Source organism: Hermetia illucens, chromosome 3 (genome assembly GCF_905115235.1).
Source record: "Hermetia illucens chromosome 3, iHerIll2.2.curated.20191125, whole genome shotgun sequence".
NCBI classification, from domain to species: domain Eukaryota; kingdom Metazoa; phylum Arthropoda; class Insecta; order Diptera; family Stratiomyidae; genus Hermetia; species Hermetia illucens.
In genome coordinates, this window is record NC_051851.1 from 45,925,460 (window position 1) to 45,944,519 (window position 19,060).

Below are 19,060 nucleotides of genomic sequence, written 5' to 3' on the forward strand. Positions count from 1 at the left end.
TTCGGCCTGCCTTTTGGTCGCTTACCATCGATTTCGATGTTTAAACCAATGTTGGCAAGTGAATTCTCGCTAGCACGAATTACGTGACCCTACCATTGAATCGGATACCCGCAACGATATGGGGTCGCACCGATCGTGGAAAAAATTGTGAGAGAGGCGTGTTCGATGGTATGGTCACGCAATTTGTGCTTACGAGAACTCACTTGCCAAGATTGGTCTAATCATCGAAGTCGATTATAAACGACCAAAAGGCAGGACGAAACAATGGTGGCTTGATACGCTGGGTAAGGATTTAAAAGCTTCGAGATTGCACCCAGATCAGGCATTCGATACAGCCAAATGACGAAACCGATCACGACGAGCTGACCCCGCTTGTGAACGGGAAAAAGGCTGAAGAAGAAGAAAAAGAGATAATAGCAAAAACACAACAAATAGTGTGAGCCTAAGTTAGGCTAAAGCTAAATTATTATTTGCAATATGAAGGATCCTCAGTCCATATCCACTTGACGTTGAACTGGACCAAATAGAATGGAAACCATTACTCTCTTTTTTGAATGCTTGGGTGCTATGGCCCAAACGAGGACTCTGTGGACCAAAAACGTGGGAGTAAATTGCTCTCCATTTCGAAACTTGGAAAATGTAGACAACTTTATATACTTAGGTACAACTGACGAAAAGTGGAAATTAGCATACGAAATAAAAAGCGGCATGCAACTGGCAAACAGAGTTTTTTACTCGATCCTTCCGACTTTAACAGCCAGCTGCATACACAGAAAATAAGAATTGTGCTATGCTGCGAATATGAAACATGGACCCTAACATAAATTTCCGGAAAACTGGTCATTATTTTCCAGAGGGTGGTCTTGGCAAAAATTATAGGAGCTAAACGAGAGGACAACCAATTGCGCATCAGATACAACAATGAGTTGTGTCAAATATTTGATGACTTTGAAGTCTTCCAAATAATCAAATTTCGAAGGCTGTAATGAAGTAGGTGGCCACGTTTAGCTTATGGACGACACTCGGATACCTAAAAAGGTATTCGCAGGAAGAACCGACGGATAATGACCGGTAGGAAAACCCCGCAAGCGCTGCTGGTCAAATTCTATTGATGAAGACAACGCATAACCGCTAGGATTTCGAAATTGGAGGAGGCAGTCGATGGATCGAGATGATTGGGGAAAAGACATCCTGCTGGCCAAGGTTTGAAGCGAACTGTAGAGCCCCGACGACGACGATGATAAATAAAATGTTGTATTGCATGGAAATGTAGTTTTCGCATTCTTAGCGGATAGTGGAAATTGTCTGCAATAAGCGTGAAACAAAACTTACCTGACACAGACAGTATCATCGCAGATTTTCACAAACGCTGGAGGGAAATATTCAATAGGACATTTCCCCGATTGGCGACAAGCAGGAAGAAGAGAGATATAAAAACTGCTCAACACTTTAATTTGAAATAAATTATTTTATTCATCATTCATGACAATTTTTTCGGTCAATATTAGACATATTCTTCTGGTATTCTTACGGTATTTTTTTCATTTATTCTAAATGCTATTATTTACACGATTTAAATTTTTAAGGATTGTTTTCAATATGTAGTTCTGTTGTAATGATTTATTAAGTACACGACGCTTGAATCGGAATATCCTATGTTAAATTGCCTTTTTTACATTTTTTGGTGATTAATATTTGTTTTCTACAATACTTAATAAGAATATTTCGTCGATACTTTTTGCAATTTACTTTTTACACAAATATATTATTTTTGTTTGCTATATGAAATGCTTTTCATTATTCTGTTCTTCTGTAATATGGTACTATTATTTTAGTGAAGTTGAGGGGTTAAGGGTCATTTTGGTTTTTCCGATCTTTGAGATTTTTCTAGTTCTTAAAAGTATTCTTATCTTATCTCCACAAACTGCGTCATTGAAATGGATCACATTTTAATCTTTTATTTTTCCTTAAGTTTTGTAGCAATTTTTATGCTTCAAGTTACATATGAGCTAAGAAAATGCTATAAGTGGGTAAATGCCTTCGTTCCCATGAACACAGCATTGTTGTGTTAACTTTAAAATAAATTAAAGCATTATAGATATTTACATTCCTTGAAAAAATAAAAAGATATTTATCCAGCTTTTAATATTGTAATCTAGTGACTGAAATCCAAGCGTAACTTAAAAAAAATTATAAATTTCTCTTACTGATGTGATTTGAAGCCGAAAGTGGTAGCTTTCCTTCTGGTTTGGAATATATAATAGTAATACTGCTCAATATTCAAAGCATGGTAGATTCCAAATATATAGCGCTGGGAAACTGTTGGATAGAAAACCTTTACTATGTACACATATTAGAAAAATGTTGAAACAAAGTTTAATTGTATCTTTTCAGAGCAGTTTCCATTCAAAACAAATACCCCAATAAGAAAATTAGGGTTGCGAACCGCCTCAATCACATAAAATCAATATTTTTAAGGTCCATATGTTTGCTTAACACTTCAGGCGGTGGGGATATCTTACTTCTCACCTTGTAATTTAAGGAAGTTTTCAAAGTTCCGTATTCATTGGAGTTTCAGTCATTTCACTGGAATACCCAGCGCTATATATCAGGTAATCTAGTCCAGCCTTCACTGATAATATCGTGTTCATTGCGGTGTAGTTACTAGCCTAGGATATACTCTACATTTATCATATATTATTATGGTGCAAGTACCGATAAGTACGATCCTTTCTCACGTACAAGAGCCCAATGCTTATATTAAAATTAATTATGTTCCTATATAAAAAATTTTATCATGTCACACTTTTATGTCTTAACCAATAACTTATAAAATAACTGTTTATCATATAATTCATAAAGTTCTTAATTATATGTCGTCAAACCAAAGAAGATTAAAATTTACAATATTCTGTAAGAACGAAAAATATAATACTAATAAAATACCTACCCTGGAGAATCGATAAAATTATCCTACAAAAAGAAATTCACGTAACTTCATAAACCGTAAAAAGATGAAGATGCTAGCAAAAGTGGCGAACAGACGTTGGATATGCGCCGGCGGTGACGATATTGATGTTATCGACAACCATGATAAGGGTCGTGTCGACAGTGCCGTTAGTGCTGATAGTGGCGGTGGCCATATTAATGAGTTTCGATGGAGAGAAGCGGCACCGCTTCGCGATGTCGAACTGGCCACCATTTCCAAGTCCTCCGAGTGTGCATCCAGGGAACTCCTTTGTGTGTAAAATTGGAAAATATCGCTGACCTGGAATAATTCTAATCTGAGTATTTTGGTCTGATTTATATAAGAGGACTATCAGTGAGCATTTAGAAGTGCTGGTAAACAATAGCAAAAATTAATGAGATTTAGGAAGGCCAGTTTAGATTCTTTTTGAATAGCGTGAGATTTTCTGGAGTGGAAGTCAATGGGAATTGCATTTATAAAGTTGTTTTTATCGAGAAAATTAAGCTCCTACCTAGGGGATTTTTGGAATTTGAACTGGTTTTGATCTATTGGATAATATGTGGCAATATAAGTATACCGGTATCTGAGAGTGTAGTGGTAGCTCTAGTAACATATTCAAAACTTTAGTAGACTCACTGTATCTTCAGAAAATAGCGAGTATAATAGGTCGGATCGAGGTTCGATCCGGTAAAAGTGGCCCGTAAACCATTCCCAATATCATAACCATCTCGCTTAAGTTTTCTCAAAGCGGATCATCTAAAAGAAAATTTTGATTGATGATGTGATGGCCTAAGTGATTAAAACCTCTGGACTAGAAACCTGGAAATTGACTTATGCTTATTTTCTGGACAACGGACACGCTCCTTAACAACCGTTTCAAGGACCCTTAGAATGCTAGGTTTCTCCAACTTAAGCGACAACTCTATACCTAAGCGCAGTGAGGTGGTGGGACTCTGGAGATTACCCATCTTCCTCTTGCCACCATTATGTCACTATGCTTCCACACACTGCAAAGCTAGGTAACAGTAGAGAAAAATCTGATGTCAGACTGCTACTGTCGACTATGATTGATTGAGAATCGGTTTTCAACAGAATTTTGACTGCAAGTTTCAAGTCCAAGTTAGCGAGCAGTGCAGTGAACGCGCCAAAGCAGATATTGCCCGGTTTAGAAGGTGACATTGTGATAGTGATCGTTGCTGGGTTTTGATGATACCTCGTTCGGATATGTGATGGAAAGGCATGATGTTAATCACCGTAACAACAAGAGTGAAAGGTTTGCAGGCTTTCTGCAACTTTCACCGCCTTGTTATCGGGGTCATCACTGATTACTGCTAGGTCGGTTTCGAGTTATCAGTAGTGCCCATAGAGCAGAAGATCGGACCTCTAATTGCATTACGGGCGATCCGGCTATCGTCTTGCTGGGCAAAAACTTTCCAAATGACACAAATTGTAGACAACTCAAGGAATGTGCCGCCATTCGAAGTATCTTTGTTTGTGATGCATATGTATTTTTTGGTTACATCCCAAAATGTCATTACAAGACCTTCCTGGATCTACGAGCCTGCTGTTTCTTTGCCGTGAAAAATTATAAAAAGTGCAGTGATTTCTCCATCCGTTTCCATGCCAAAATTGGAAATGAAGCCTCTGCAATCTCTGCAGAATTTTTAGTTCACTCAATTGGAGGATTACTTTCATGCTTTCGTGAAGATATTAACGAAAATCATCCCGGGAAGTTATATAGATTCTCTTGTACCTTGTGTTTTAGGACGATTACTGCGGCAAAATTAAGATTAGAATGAATCGCGTGCACGCTAAGCAAGCAAATATATTTCGAAGAATGGTTTAGATCAGATATGGGTTATCCCAGCGGGGGCAAAAAGGCAATGGATGCCCGCACGTTGGAGGCTGCAGAAGACGTACTGTTGAATAAGGTTCAGGAGTTGCTGCAGTTGCAATATGTGAGTCGAATAACGTCGCGGTAATTTACAAGCTTTATCGACATTACAGCGGCCCTAGGGTGGTAAGCGCATCATATAACGTCATGCTATGGTTATGTAGCAAGACACTGTCGCATTTTCGGAAGCCAATTTTCAAAGTGCAAAAATCGATTGTATCCAACTCTTCGCCTTCTACACAATACATATTGGATAGTTTCGCATTATGTGCCAAGTCGAATAGAATAGGCTGGGTCAGTTTCACAATGGGGTCTTCCAAATAGACGTGTCCAGATTTTCCTTTAGATGGTAAACGGCGATTTTATTGATCCAAGGGGATAGTATTTATTATATTACTGTTAGACAAAATTTTGAAGAGCCGTAGCTGACGTTTGTTAAATTCTTTGAATGTACTGCTTTTAGTTTAAAATTATAGACCTTTAGAAATCGCTAAATACACAGAATTTAGTTGCAGTATCGAAACTTCAAACCCACATGAATCCAGTAGGAGGCATCATTGTACGTTTTTTTTGCGAAAGCAAGTGGAACATGGTTTCGATGACGACCTCAGCAAAAGGAGCAACTCAAAGCCCCCCGACATCAACCAAGCCTCGATCGTCCAATGGGCTAAATCTGGGATAAACGAAATCTTTGCGTCCATTTCAACAAAAGATACATCGGACAGAGAAGATAAAATGTAGCAACACATCTCGGAGAGAAAGAAGGTATGGACAGATTTTAGATCGAAGTAGCGGAGTAGATTGCTAAAGGTATTAACAGGAAAAATATATCATTGCTTAATATATCAAAGCTCTACATAATATAATAGATTTTGTTAATGATCACTAAAGGTCAAGATACTGGAGGACGCAAAAAGACGTTCAATTCATTAATCTGAAACGCAAGCAGGAACCGACATGGAATCTGAGAATGGATGGTCGCCGGAAATGAGGAATGTACGCATGTATGGGAACCTACCCCTTACACTCAATATGGAAGTATGTTGCTCCCTACATACGACGAGATGCACAGGTCCTACCTTTCTACCCAATTTCATATCAATAGCAGTAACCGTTTCTGAGGTAATAGGTATAATAGACAGAGATTGATTCTAGTAAGGTTTCGTTTTACACAAAACCTTAAAAACCGCATCTTGGGTTTATTCTGATTAAAAAAGATGCGAAATGTCATATGCAACTATACTGCATCGATAGGAGGAAATTATGAGGACCTCTTGTTTCAACAACAGAGGCGGAAATACAATGGTTAGAACCGTAAGCGATGATGCTACCATCGGATGTTAAGACACCGACGAAACTACTACCAAAGGGGCTCGAGATGATTGGCTTTCATTGAGAATCCATTTTATCCCGGGAGAATATACTTTCGAAAAGCGTATGACGGGATGCAAACTGTTCCAAATGCGTTTCCCTTAGAAAGTGTGAAGAAACCTTTGAGTCAGGAAGAATAAAAATAACCTGAGCCCCCTGTTACATAATCGAAAACCAATGATTACAAAGCACTTCAAATGTCTTTAGTTTGGACTCTTGGTTAAGAACTTTAAAATTGAGAACACCACGCCCATCATGCAGGGAATCCGGTGTTGATAATGATGAAGATACTAGTCACATAAGAGGTAGCAATAAATGTTCAGTGTTCCAGGCCTTAAATACTGGGATGTCATCAAGAAGGCAGTACAGATTAATCTCAATCACTGCGAAGCGGTTTGGAATTACTAGGCTATGCTATACGAGAGAGTGGACATCTTTCTAATCAGCGAACCATATGAAATTTCCCAGCTGGACAGCGATCATCAAGAGAAAACGTTCGAAATTAAAACGCATGTAAAGATGCAGAACTCTAGATTGGAAGGTCCAAAATGAAAGAAATATGCGTTGCATTCGATGACAAAGTTTGCCAGCTGGGTGGTGGTTTTGGCTATGTGCAGCCAATGTCTGCGGCTACCCCCAGGAAACTAAACTAACTAACTAATCAAACTTGCTAGCTTACACCAAGGAGCAGCAGAAAAGTTGTCTAAAACCCTAATTCAGTTCGTTGTCGACGTGGGCAATGCAACAATGCCGTAAAGGTTACCCAATAAATGATTTTCGTCTTGCTGCTAGTGAAATGAGAAAACGAAGGAATCAGGTCAAACTGCCTTCAGGCCTGAAGAATCCCTCTGCAATCGAGGGAAAAACTTGACTTCCAAGAGCAGCGCTGCGTTTAACCAATTGAGGGAAAATTTGCGGAAAGTGATCAAAGAAAATTGAACTGAGCGTATAAAGCAATGGGAGCAGTTAATTCAGAGAACTCATAGGAAATAAATTGCTCAAAGTATACAAGAAAATAATTCACAGAGAAGCAAGTGGATCGGATGGTGTTCTAAACAAAGCAGTGAAAGCTGCTGTCCACACGAGACCATATAGCTTCCCTTAAAAAATGGGAACTACCTATCAAAATTTATAAGAGGAAAACAAATGGTCATATTACCTTTCAATTCCTAAAAGGAATAATTGCCAACAACAAACGAAAGAAAAAAGTTTGAATTTATAGAAGATCACGTGACCGTTGATGCAGCCGCAACCATAGAAAGCGATAGATGATGGCATTGGGGTTCGAAAGAGTGTTATGCAGTGGTAACATTGGATATGATGAATGCCTTCAATTCGGTAAACTGGGCTGCCAATCAAAATGTCGTTCATTAGAATGATGAGTTCGAATAATGACAAACATAGACGCAACCTATTTGCTGACAGGGAGTTAAAATACGACGCGACGGATGGTGGTGGTTGGTGCATTATATATAATGGTGTATCATGTCTCAATGAAAAGGAGCAAAAATAGTAGATTTAGTCGATGATATTGACGTGGTTGTTGTGGTAAAGTTCATCCACGAGATTTAGATAGCAGTGAATCAAGCGATCTTAAAGACCAATGGCTGACTCAAGTTTTCCGGACTAGCACTTATGGATCACAAAATAGAAGCCATTTAGATAACAAGTCAGGCGTTCCAACAATTCACCAAAATACACCAATTCCACCCGTCAGTTTCATTGAAGTCGAGGAAGCAATAAAGCAACAGGATCTGACCACATCGCATTGAGCTCTGGAAAGCGAAGAGCTGAGATCCTACACTGTGACTCAGCAGCTTCTTTAATCGGGTTATCGAGGAAGATGGAACACTATCTGACTGACAAAAAAGTAGCACCGTTCCAATTTGGAAAAAGAAAGGGTAGTTGAACGAATTGATCGATTTATCGTCCGTGTCCGGTGTCAGTGTTAATCAAGCAAGTGTCCTCTCATTACTCTTTGTACGTCCAGCTCCAGATAATGTTTTCTATGCGCCCAATAGCATAGCTTATCTAGAGTAATTTTTTCAAAAATGGAATGACCACTTGAATCTGAATCTGAATCTGAATAAAAGCGAATTTTGAACGACCGATCCCCATGAAACAGGTACTATCACTGCGTGTGGCGGTGACCTAACCAGGACTAAGTGATGAAGTGAATATCTCTCAATGCTATCATTCAATGGTGATACAGTTTTATGAAATTGCTTCACGCATTAGCATAACCTGGTGCTCTTTGCGATTGACCTATCAATGAATGCCTCAAATTGAAAATTTACCGCAGTTTTATTCGCTCTTTCGTACTTTATCGTTGTGCGATAATGTATATTATCGTGGAAAAATTGTCTTCGATAGTATGGTCACGTAATAACGGGCTAACGCGCCAACAGTAGGTTGGCTTTGCTTTATGCCACCGTATAAGAGGCGGCATTATCGACAAGGGTAACTAGGAGAAGCTACTCACTGACATACAGGATATGCCCTTGAAAGTAATTACCTAGTTTCGGATTATATCGGATGATGCAGTTTTAGTTGGTCGATTTGTTGTTGAAAGACATCCTGGCTGAAGAGATGTCACGAATCTTCACCAGGAGATCGATAATCCAAGACTGTATAACAATCAAGTACTCTTATTTCTGCAATAGTGAAACGGCAGAATCGATAGGATAACTAAGTGAAAGACTGACACATAGGCTAATTCCAATCATCCATATATAATTCAAATACCTAACTTAGTTACTATCTGGCCACGGCGGCTATCGCGAATATTTATACGAGTTCGGGCACTCTAATTCGTCAGCATGTTCTACTTCCCAAGAACTGAAAAAAGTGGCAGAGCTGCAATACTCTTTCGCAGTCGCTTCACGCCCTGAAGGTTCAATATTATGCATTTCCTCTTGAGGTAGGTGCTTCAATTGGATGGTCATTGGTATTTCTAACGTTTATTTCAAATCTAAAAGGATATATAGTGGATGGGAAAAGATGAGCAATATCCACCCAGGAAGAACAGCATAGTCGCAAATTAGCTCAGCGAAAAAATATTTATTAACAATTCTACGGGGTGGGCGGAGTGGGTGCTGGAAAACATAGATGTTGAACGGAAACGATGGAACGATATATTGTCTTTCAAGATTCGCCTCGACGTATAATGGACCGCTCTTCTGTCCTGAGGGTTCAACCTCACATGCTCATTCTCCCTTCAGATGTTCCTCGTTATCTATTCTTTTCTTTAAGAATTACAAAGTGGGGGAGAGGGCTCAATTGAATATTCATGTTTTCATAGGTATGAACGCGTTCTTGAATCTTGGGAACCAAGTGAGGCAGACTGTCTGAGGGTTCCTCTTGAAATCCTAAATTTTGACATAGTCCTACGAATTGCCTTCCCAGAATTAGCAATATATAAAAGCTATGCAAACATCAATGTTGCAGAAATCGAACTTATTCGTTCAGAATTATACAGAAATTTGTATCCTCGTTTAGCTAAAAAGTAACAGTGCCCTACTTAAATTGAAGATTAGACTAAATATATGAAAATATGTGCGTATATATGTATGTATCAGGTAATAGAGGACACAATTTATCCAAATACTCAGGGAGGGTGCAAATAAGAAGGATAAGTTGATAGCGTTGAAAATATAGTGCTCCAAATTTACAGCTTGGCATCCTAATCCGATAAAGTATTTCTGATGACTTCGTTATCATGGAATTAAATATGAAATTTCACTTCAACTCATTTTACCCATGCTTTAATATACTAACCTCATTCCAGCCATAACGATTTTTGGCCTGTACAATCGCCTCATAGACGGAGCTAGGGAAAAGACCCTTTATTGTGTAGGACATGACGTGTGTTAAGGGTTCACCATTAGTGCGATGTTCGGGGCGTAGTATGACGTCATGCCATCGTCCTGGCTGCTGGAATGACTCGTTCATCTGGAAAATTTCAAAAATTGCTTGTGTAATAGGATGGATACATACATGGATAGCCATGGTTACATTTTATACAAGTACGGGCCATGCATGGTCTGGACAGAGTAATAGACCAGAGAGTACAAGCAAAACCAAAATGTGGATATAATTTCTGTATACCGCATGATTTTGGATTTATTGTACTATTGTTTCTATCAAAAGGATAATAAGTAATTTCCATATATTAAATTTGAGGAAGTGGAAAGTGGAAATTATGGTTTTGTTTTTATTTTGTGTGTTGTAATCTCATTTCAAAATTAAATTATTATTGTAGCATGCAAAATATTAAACCATTCGGATTATTGTTTTCTGGGTTCCTGCTTTCCTCTTTACAAACTTTTGTTATAAAAATGCTTCACATTCCTCACATCAGGGTATGTTTACATGGACATATCCGAGTATATAAAATTTACCCATTGGGTTCATAAATACATAAATTAAGCATCATTTTTTAAAATTTTCAGTTAACAGAATATAACAGACCAAAACACCAAAATTTGAGAAAAAAATGCTAATTCAAATTCATGCTTGGCATAACTTTCACCAATATTTAGAACCAACCTCATATTTTTTTGTAGCTTAATCTGAACTGATAATAGCAGTTTACATCTATTAAAATTGGATATGCTTGGCTATCAACGCAACCGTAACGCAAAAAGTTAATAACAAATAATCAGAATTGTTATTCGATAAAACTATCTGGAGTTCTAAATAAATTCGTAAACACATGAAAGTAAATCAAGCAGTAACCACCACAAATTATAACAACTCCAACCAATATTCATGCAAGGAAGAAAAAGGATCCTATGTCGTGCAACTCTATAAATCTTACCAGCAGTCGTCTGTATAACAATCGAACTTCCTCTAATGGCGGATAGCTATCAACTTTCCAGGTCAAATTGTAACTGTCTGGGGATCTACTGAACTTTTGCGAGTAAAATTCTGCTGCTCCCGGACGTCCGGAAAGTTCCATATATTTCTTTGCGCGTCCAAGTGAATTATCAGCTACACAACTGTAATTTAACGTTAAATTGTTACCCAAATAAATACAGTTTAATGAATTACGGGGGAAATTTATGTTGATTTACTACGGAGAAAGTTGAAGGAAAACTTTTGCATTATGGAGTATATTCCCATTCAAAAAAAAGTTGCATGCAATGTTCGCCCGCGAAATTATGGCTGTGCGGTCAACAAGTAATTACCGGGGTTGGGAGATAGTAGATCAGGTACAAAATTATAAATATTTTATATCTGCTTCACATTAAAAAAGTTGAGCGGTTGTTTTTCCTTTAAGTAGCTACGGGACAATTTTAGTCAATCGATCGAATCTTTCGACTGTTGGTTCCGAGCATAGAATATCTTTGTTAGTGGATTGTGTTCTCATATTTGCTTCGAGGTTTTTGAAGAAGCGCGTGATTTTGGCTATGATCTTGACAGAGTGCTTTAGAAATCCGTTATTATCTGTCTAACGTAGGTGTATACGAGCTTCCATTGTAAGTTTCAAAGAAAAGCTACCAGTTTATTATCTTATGAGTACAAATGGCTTTGTATCTTTTGCACTTACCCAGATACTTTTATTCAGTACCCTACACCTTGGTGAAGAAAGTAAAAGCGGCCATAAATAGTAGAAATGTTGCTACCGTATATTGTATTACGAAAGAACTTGTAGGTGGTGTACCTGAGAGAAGTTAACGGATCATCGACGATGATGAGCCGCAGCAGAGATCGAAGTAGTATTTCGTGATAAATCTTAGTCGCATTGTGAATGACAAGGCAAGCTACCATAACACGCGCCATCAATGCACTCAAACGGAGAAAAGCCGTCTGCCTGGTCGGTCTCCTTACTGAACTTTGTCCGTACAGCTACGGCTATCTCTTCAGAGTTGCCCTTTAAACTCCTTCGTGAATTCTGGAAATTTGAGGATGATCATTAAGATTCTGAGAAAGGGCACCTGTCTTGAGTGTGTCAACTGAAGAAGTACTTGAGTTCTGCCGCGAAGATATTGGCAAAAATCAGCACAAATCACATCAAAGAATACATCGACGACTTGTTGAACCTAAAACAAGCTGGCTTCGGATCTAGAATCTCCTGTACCGAAAAAATTAACATCCGTCGGATCATTGTTGAACAGTGTGCTGACTTTCGATGACTACTTCACTTGTTTTCCATCGATACTCCAGGTCGGAGGGCTATTCTGGTGAAACTAAAGACTATTATCAGAGCGACATATTATGGCGCAAAATGTCGAACTTGTCTTTGGTTTCAAGAGTTTCAAGATAACATGTCCTTGAATGTGTTCCAAAGTTTATGAAGCCGCCCAGGTTAGTACCATATAATTTGTTGGTTATATATATATATGGGATATGTGTCATCCTCCTAATTTATTTCATTATCTTTCTTCCGTTACGCGTAAAGCAACCCCATCTGTAAAAGTTGCTGTTTGGCTGGGGTTACCTGTAGTATTTGTTTGGGTTGTGTAAAGGAGGGATCACTATCTCGCATTGGTCCCATTATGTCTCCAATGCGCTGATCAGGTTATTGTCGATAATGAATTACGTTAGACATCTTGTTACTATCATTGTCCTGCGGAAAAAAACTTTTTAGTAGATTTCGGAGCTAATCATTACTTCTCCCATTAAAGATCATTTTAAAAAAATTACTCTTATAGACAGTATACAATTTAAATTATACAGAATGCAAGGATAAAGAACTGCTTGTTTAGGTGCTACTTGTGCCCTGAAATCCGGCAGATGCCCTTAATGTACTCCCATACACCTCCACAGCTAGATCAAGACATAAAGTACGCTGTAATGTGCAGTCTTATCAACCAATGTGAATGCGGATGTTGAATAGTAAAGTATTGTGACCATAATAACATTCTAAACGAAGCACCTTGGGAGCTTTAGGCATTCTCTGCGAACTACGCCACACACAAATTGAGTTTCACGAAGAATTCCTATGATGGTGATAACATAGTATTCTTTACCCTCCAAAGATTCATCATTGTATTCCAGGGGGAATTACGAGTGATACTGGAAGCCTCACGGAGAGCCAGGTAGCCATTAAAGCTTTGTACTCAGTGGGAAAATTCTTCGGTCTGGTTGGGTAGTCCAGGGACGTGCTAAATAGTTTGGACGGTACGCTCAAAGTCACACTCCTCTGGGTTCCTGGTCATAGGAACATAGAGCGGAATAAGTGAGAGTAATCGATTGACCAGGCTCTGTTCTGCCCAAATCAGTTCGCCGCAGACCGCAGCATACACCGCGCTGACAACTGTCAAAGGTAGAATTTATTTGCACTATTTATCAACCACTGACTTCAATCGTTTGAGGAGCTCTACGAGATAGTTGATTGAAGGAGTAAGGAAACTGCTGTCCTTCCTGAAGGCGGGCTAAAAGAACTTTCTAGGAATCTGCTTTTGAACACGGCTAAGGTTTCATAATTGGTCTTCTAAGCACCCAAGGTTTCGAGGAATGCATGAAGACCAGCAAGATCATTGTCTTGTACAGTAAGATTTTTGACCCTATGTTGAGACATTTCGAGCGCGCTGTGTGAATTTCGTCGTCATAGCTTTTGTGAAATTATACTCTTCTATCCTTATTCTTTTCAGTTGACCCATGATATTCGATGTTGCTGTTGTCTTTGTTTTTGTTGCTAATCTTGCAACTTGTCCCGCCTTCATCAATATCGCGGGCCAATTGTCGCCTACTCGGTCTAGATGAAGGTTGTTTGTAGATCTCCTTCCCATTATGTCAATAGTTGGCGTTCGATAGTAGCTGGATAGAGTTGCAGATAGTAGTGTCCCTAGTACTCATTCGCATCACGATTCTACGGAGCTGTGTTAAAAAAATGCATGATAAGACATTCCCTTGTCTTTGGCTGTGGGTGATAGTCAAACATCCTGAGAGTGATACTGCTTTTTTTGGGTTTGCATGTTGGTCGGGGTCATTCTAGTCAGTCTTGTATGTCTTTAATTAAGACACTTGATTTTTTAATTTACGTGCGCAGTTTTATCCGTTTATAGTCGTTGGCACTTTTGGCAGTTTCAGAGAGATTAAATACAATATTTGTCAATAACATTGAATATCGTTTCAAGTTTCGTATAAAAGCTTCGTTTTTTTCTTTGGAAAAGATGTCCACTTTCGTATTTACATGGCAGCATTTATGGAAAGCTTTAAATTTTTGCTGTTTCTCGAAGCATGAAGCGATCATTAGGTGCTTGCCAAATTTGGTCGTGCACTCCTCCATTTGATAAATCACAATGGTTAGACATTCCAGGAGTGAAGATTTTCACGTTGAAGGCAAACCTCGCTCGGGTAGTCAAAAACTTCTAACGCAAAAATTTAGAGATATTACTCTAAGAAAGTGAGAGCTGAATGCAGAGTTACTGAAGTGGGTTATCAAGACGATTTCGTACAATTAGTATCTACAGGAAGAACATGATTACATAGAAGAATACGATTACATATCTTATAAACTGAAACCAGCAGCCATTGAAAAGCGATTTTTTAGTTTCTAGTAGCTGCTTCAAAGGCAACAACACCAGTTTCGAACTAGAGATGAGGAATAGGTGTTCTAAGATAAACTATAAAAAAAGCCGCTCTAACGTTTTTCAGCCCTCGCGATTGACTTTAATTTCGATTAAAAACCTAGGTGATTAAAAGACCTGGTTTTACAATCGGTGGAATCCAGTGAGTCTTTATTTTCTTACTTTTTTGGAGGGTGAAAAGGTTCAAAAACTATCGTAGGCTCCTGCCAGTGGGTTACATGAGGCTCCCGCTTAGTAAAACCATCATCTTCTCCTTCCACCTCTCCCTCCCCCCCCCAATTTGATACCATAAACTGTATCATTGACGTACATCTCAAATTCTTCGAAGAGGCATTGAAAAACCGTCAGCCCAATGTCGTCGGCAAAGCCTCGTTCGAGTCCTTCGAAGAATTATTGGCTCCCTACATGAGGATGGACGATTCCGTAGTCTACATAACGACGAAATCTATGAACGTTACCACGACTGCCTGGTTGTGGATAAAATCCGGCTCAAAAGATTACGGGGGGCGGGTCACTTAATCCGTATGGATGAAGATTATCCAGCCCGGAAAGTCTATAAGGGCAATATCTATGGTAGAAAAAGAAGACGAGGCAGACCCTGCCTAAGATGGAGCGATGGCGTAGGTAAGGACGTCAGACAGCTTTTGAGGATATCGAGTTGGGCAAAACCGAGATGTCTGGAGTTCCTTATCAACGCAGGCTAAAACTGGATACCGGTTGTTGCACCGTTTATGATGATGATGAAAGTCGATGCCGCCACGCAGGTATGGAGATCTATGATTTATTCCTTCATCTGAACCGAAGCACAGAAGTCAATCAACCCAAAGGACACCAATAATTCGTACCAGGTACTTCGGCCCTCCGAATTTAATTAAGGCCTTTATATTTTGCTCAATCTGGCGGAATTGCACAACCTGGAAACTGTAGCCGAAAATCACAATAAATTGGAAAGTGCTATAAAACATAAAACATGGAAAACATGCATGTGGTAGTGTTCAATTGTCCGAGGCTACTCAAAACCTCTCCACAATCCTCTTAGTACAATATTATTCAGAACCTGCAGGATTATGTCGGTAGGCGTCGCGGAGGTCATATTTCGAACAAAAAAATCAAGTAATGCTTCTCACACAATGTAGAAAAAATCCAGTCGAATATATCCAACGTTTGGTCAAATCCATGACACTGCCCTTTGAAGGATGTATATGATACTAAGAAACTCCATACGGAGTACTAACTAGTCATTTTTTGAGCTCTTAATGTCATTATTACGATTTTTTGCCACTGTCGTATTTCCATTTCATAAACTGTTCCGATTTCTGGATGAGGAGTCTTCTTAAACGACCATGGCCATACAAAGACTTCACCTGTACGTTTTTCGGAAATATGAAGGCCATATCATACCCGAATTTTGATTATTCCTGGTAATTTTCGCTTCCTTGCCAAGCTCGCTTTTGTGGTGGCACTGCACTTCATGGGGTTTTCCACTACATCGGAGTTCAATCGGGTCGTGTCTTCTTTCATTTTGAAATATAGCCCCTATTACTCTTATATTTTGTAATGAATAGAATGGTTGGTTAGCCCAAAAATTAGTATTCAAGTTGATTATTATCAATCAAAGAGAGCGACATCTCAAAGTCAAAGAGTGTTGAAATTCGACCGTGAAATGTTAAGTTCGGTATGAAACATCATGAGCCTCGCACTATTTCATGCTAAGGCAGATAGAAGTATTAGTGCCAATAAAATCTGTCGTAGATCTTTACTTTATCATTAGTAGCATCCGGATTGCCAAGAAATTCGGGCATTTCAGGTGGTTTTATTCCCTAAGGAATATCAGTTTCATCCGTTCATATAGTTTCTTATTTTCATGTATATTGTACGATTCATCTGGCTGCCACATTAAATGCAGCCAGCAGAAGTAATATAATAGTGTTTCCTGTCCACTCCAATCAAGTAATATGATTTTTGTAAATGACCAGGAAGATACTGCAGGATTTTAAGAACAGAATTCACCCCCTCCTGGTGCTATTTCAGTAGAGTTGCCTTGTGTGATGGCTCGAGGTTGCTGGATATTTTTGGTATTGTGGGTAACAACTTCCCAACTACACAGGTCAAAGTTTCTATGTCATCATCGACTTTTCTGTTATTTTGCACTTCACTGTGTGTTATTTTGGAGGCGGTATAATTTCGGCTTTTCTTTACTTCATACGCTATTGTCATTTCCCCCGTGCATCGTCAAATTATGTAATTTCTCTTATTTGTACAATTGTTATATATCCTGATCATCTGGTATTAGCATTTCCTAGAATCATTCTTGCGATTTGTTGAGCAAACTGTTGTGCTTTATTTTTATCTTTCAGATCATCAGTAACGACTGAACCCAGTTCAATCCTTGACATGGTGTGGCCTTAAGAATGATATACAATCATCTTTCTAAGATAAGAATATAAAATGTCAGGTTGAATATAACTTCATCTGGGGATATCCTTGTCCATTCATAGATATGGTCCTACAAGAAATATGACAATTTTTTGTTCAATTTGTTCCGAATTGAAAGTTGATGACGCAGTGATCGTTGTCATTCCATGATCCATCGAGGCTGTCCTTACCAGCTGTTCTTATAATATTCCTTCCATTTGGAATGTTGAAAGTGACAAGTTATGCATGGTCCTCATTTGTGGCAGTGAATGAAACAATCGCTCCAGATAGTCGTTAAGAATTCTATTTAGATTGTTCGTCTTTGTTTTCGGAACCAGATATTGAGAAATTTTTTATTTAGCGTGAATTCTTCTCTTGTATGCGATCTTTAATTTGTTTCGCTTCGAGTTATACTTTCCTCGGCGTAATATTCTGTTCGTTTTTCAGAAAATTTTGTTTGCTGATTAATTTAATTCGTACTATTTTCTTCTCATCTAATTAGTTCCAATAATCAGGATGAAACAAATTGAAAGACTTGGTCTCTTTGTCAATCCATTATCCATCCATCCATATACATCCCAGTAATTTTAAATACTTTAAAGATGTCCTTCAACAACCAATATTTCCAGCTTAGTGTCACTATATCATTACCAAGAAAGCAAATGAAAATGTATTTAGTCGTTTAGAGAAATACCTATTTCTGCTAAGCAGGTGAAGCAGACGCCCCAATGTACTACCCCGAAATTTATCGTGTCTGAAAATCACTGAAGTCTTGGACGAATAGGCTTTTCGAAACTCACCGAAAGAATAGGCAATAGGATCCTAAGTTTGCACAAACTCACAAGCGTCGGGTTGTTACCCGCTTCCCTGTCATTATCGGGGATAACTCCAAACCCTTAGAGTAAGGTTTCAGCATTCAGATGTCAGGTATGTATTTTAGATAGACGACGGCATTTTTATGGCATTCTATAATCCTTTTTTTCGTCGTCAAGTCCTTTTAGGATCAATGCGTTCTCGTTTTATTTTGAGGATCTAGAGAACTTTGAAGCTAATTGGCCTAAACTTCGCCCAACACGACACACCAGGCGAACTAAACAAGCTAGAGCGATGGTGAATATATCATTGGAGAGGTTGCAGGTTCACCACAAGTGCGGCAATAAAATCAGTCTCATTACTTAATTGTCTAACCTTGTAGCCTTCTCTGGTGAATAGGTGTGTACCAATCCTGTTACACAATAACGCACGACCGCACGTATCCCGTTTGACCCTGCAAAAGCTACAAGAGTTGAAATTTTGGTTTATGTCCCATAGTCTTCAGTGCTTAATCCGTATGGATAAGGATGATCTCGCCCGGGAAGTCTATAAGGGCAATATCTATGGTAGGAAAAGGAGACGAGGCAGACCCTGCCTGAGATGGAGCGATGACAGCTTTTAGGGATATCGAATTGGTTGAACTAGGCGCAAAACCGGGATATCTGGAGCTCCTTATTAAGCCATGCCTAAAACGGATGCCGGTTGTTGCGCCGTTGGTGATGACGATTATGATTCTTCAGAGCTGTCACCAACAGACTATCATCTTTTCCGGAGTTTAGGAAACTATTTCCGGATGCCGGTTGTTGCGCCGTTGGTGATGACGATTATGATTCTTCAGAGCTGTCACCAACAGACTATCATCTTTTCCGGAGTTTAGGAAACTATTTCCATGAAAAGTGCTATTTGAAGCAAAACGCTGTAATTTCGCCCTCTAAAAAATTTTTGCAGCAAAAAATATTAGGTTTTTTTTTCAAAAAGGAATTTTTGATTTGTCAATATTTTGGCAACGAACCATAGATGTCAACGGCCAAAATTTTGAGGAATAAACACATTCAGATTGAA

General features: G+C 38.8%; 1 protein-coding gene across 1 annotated transcript in view; it reads right to left on the minus strand.

Moving 5' to 3' along the window:
• Nucleotides 1-1,448: 1,448 nt before the first annotated feature.
• LOC119652701 (neural cell adhesion molecule 1) overlaps nucleotides 1,449-19,060 on the minus strand; it is a 351,966-nt gene continuing 334,354 nt past the window's right edge. Inside the window, exons 10-12 of the mRNA XM_038056983.1 lie at nucleotides 11,053-11,233; nucleotides 10,011-10,184; nucleotides 1,449-3,268 (exon numbers count right to left, since the gene is read on the minus strand). Of these exons, the coding sequence (XP_037912911.1) occupies nucleotides 2,969-3,268; nucleotides 10,011-10,184; nucleotides 11,053-11,233 (655 nt within the window). The 3' untranslated portion in view covers nucleotides 1,449-2,968. The remainder of the gene's footprint in view (nucleotides 3,269-10,010; nucleotides 10,185-11,052; nucleotides 11,234-19,060) is intronic.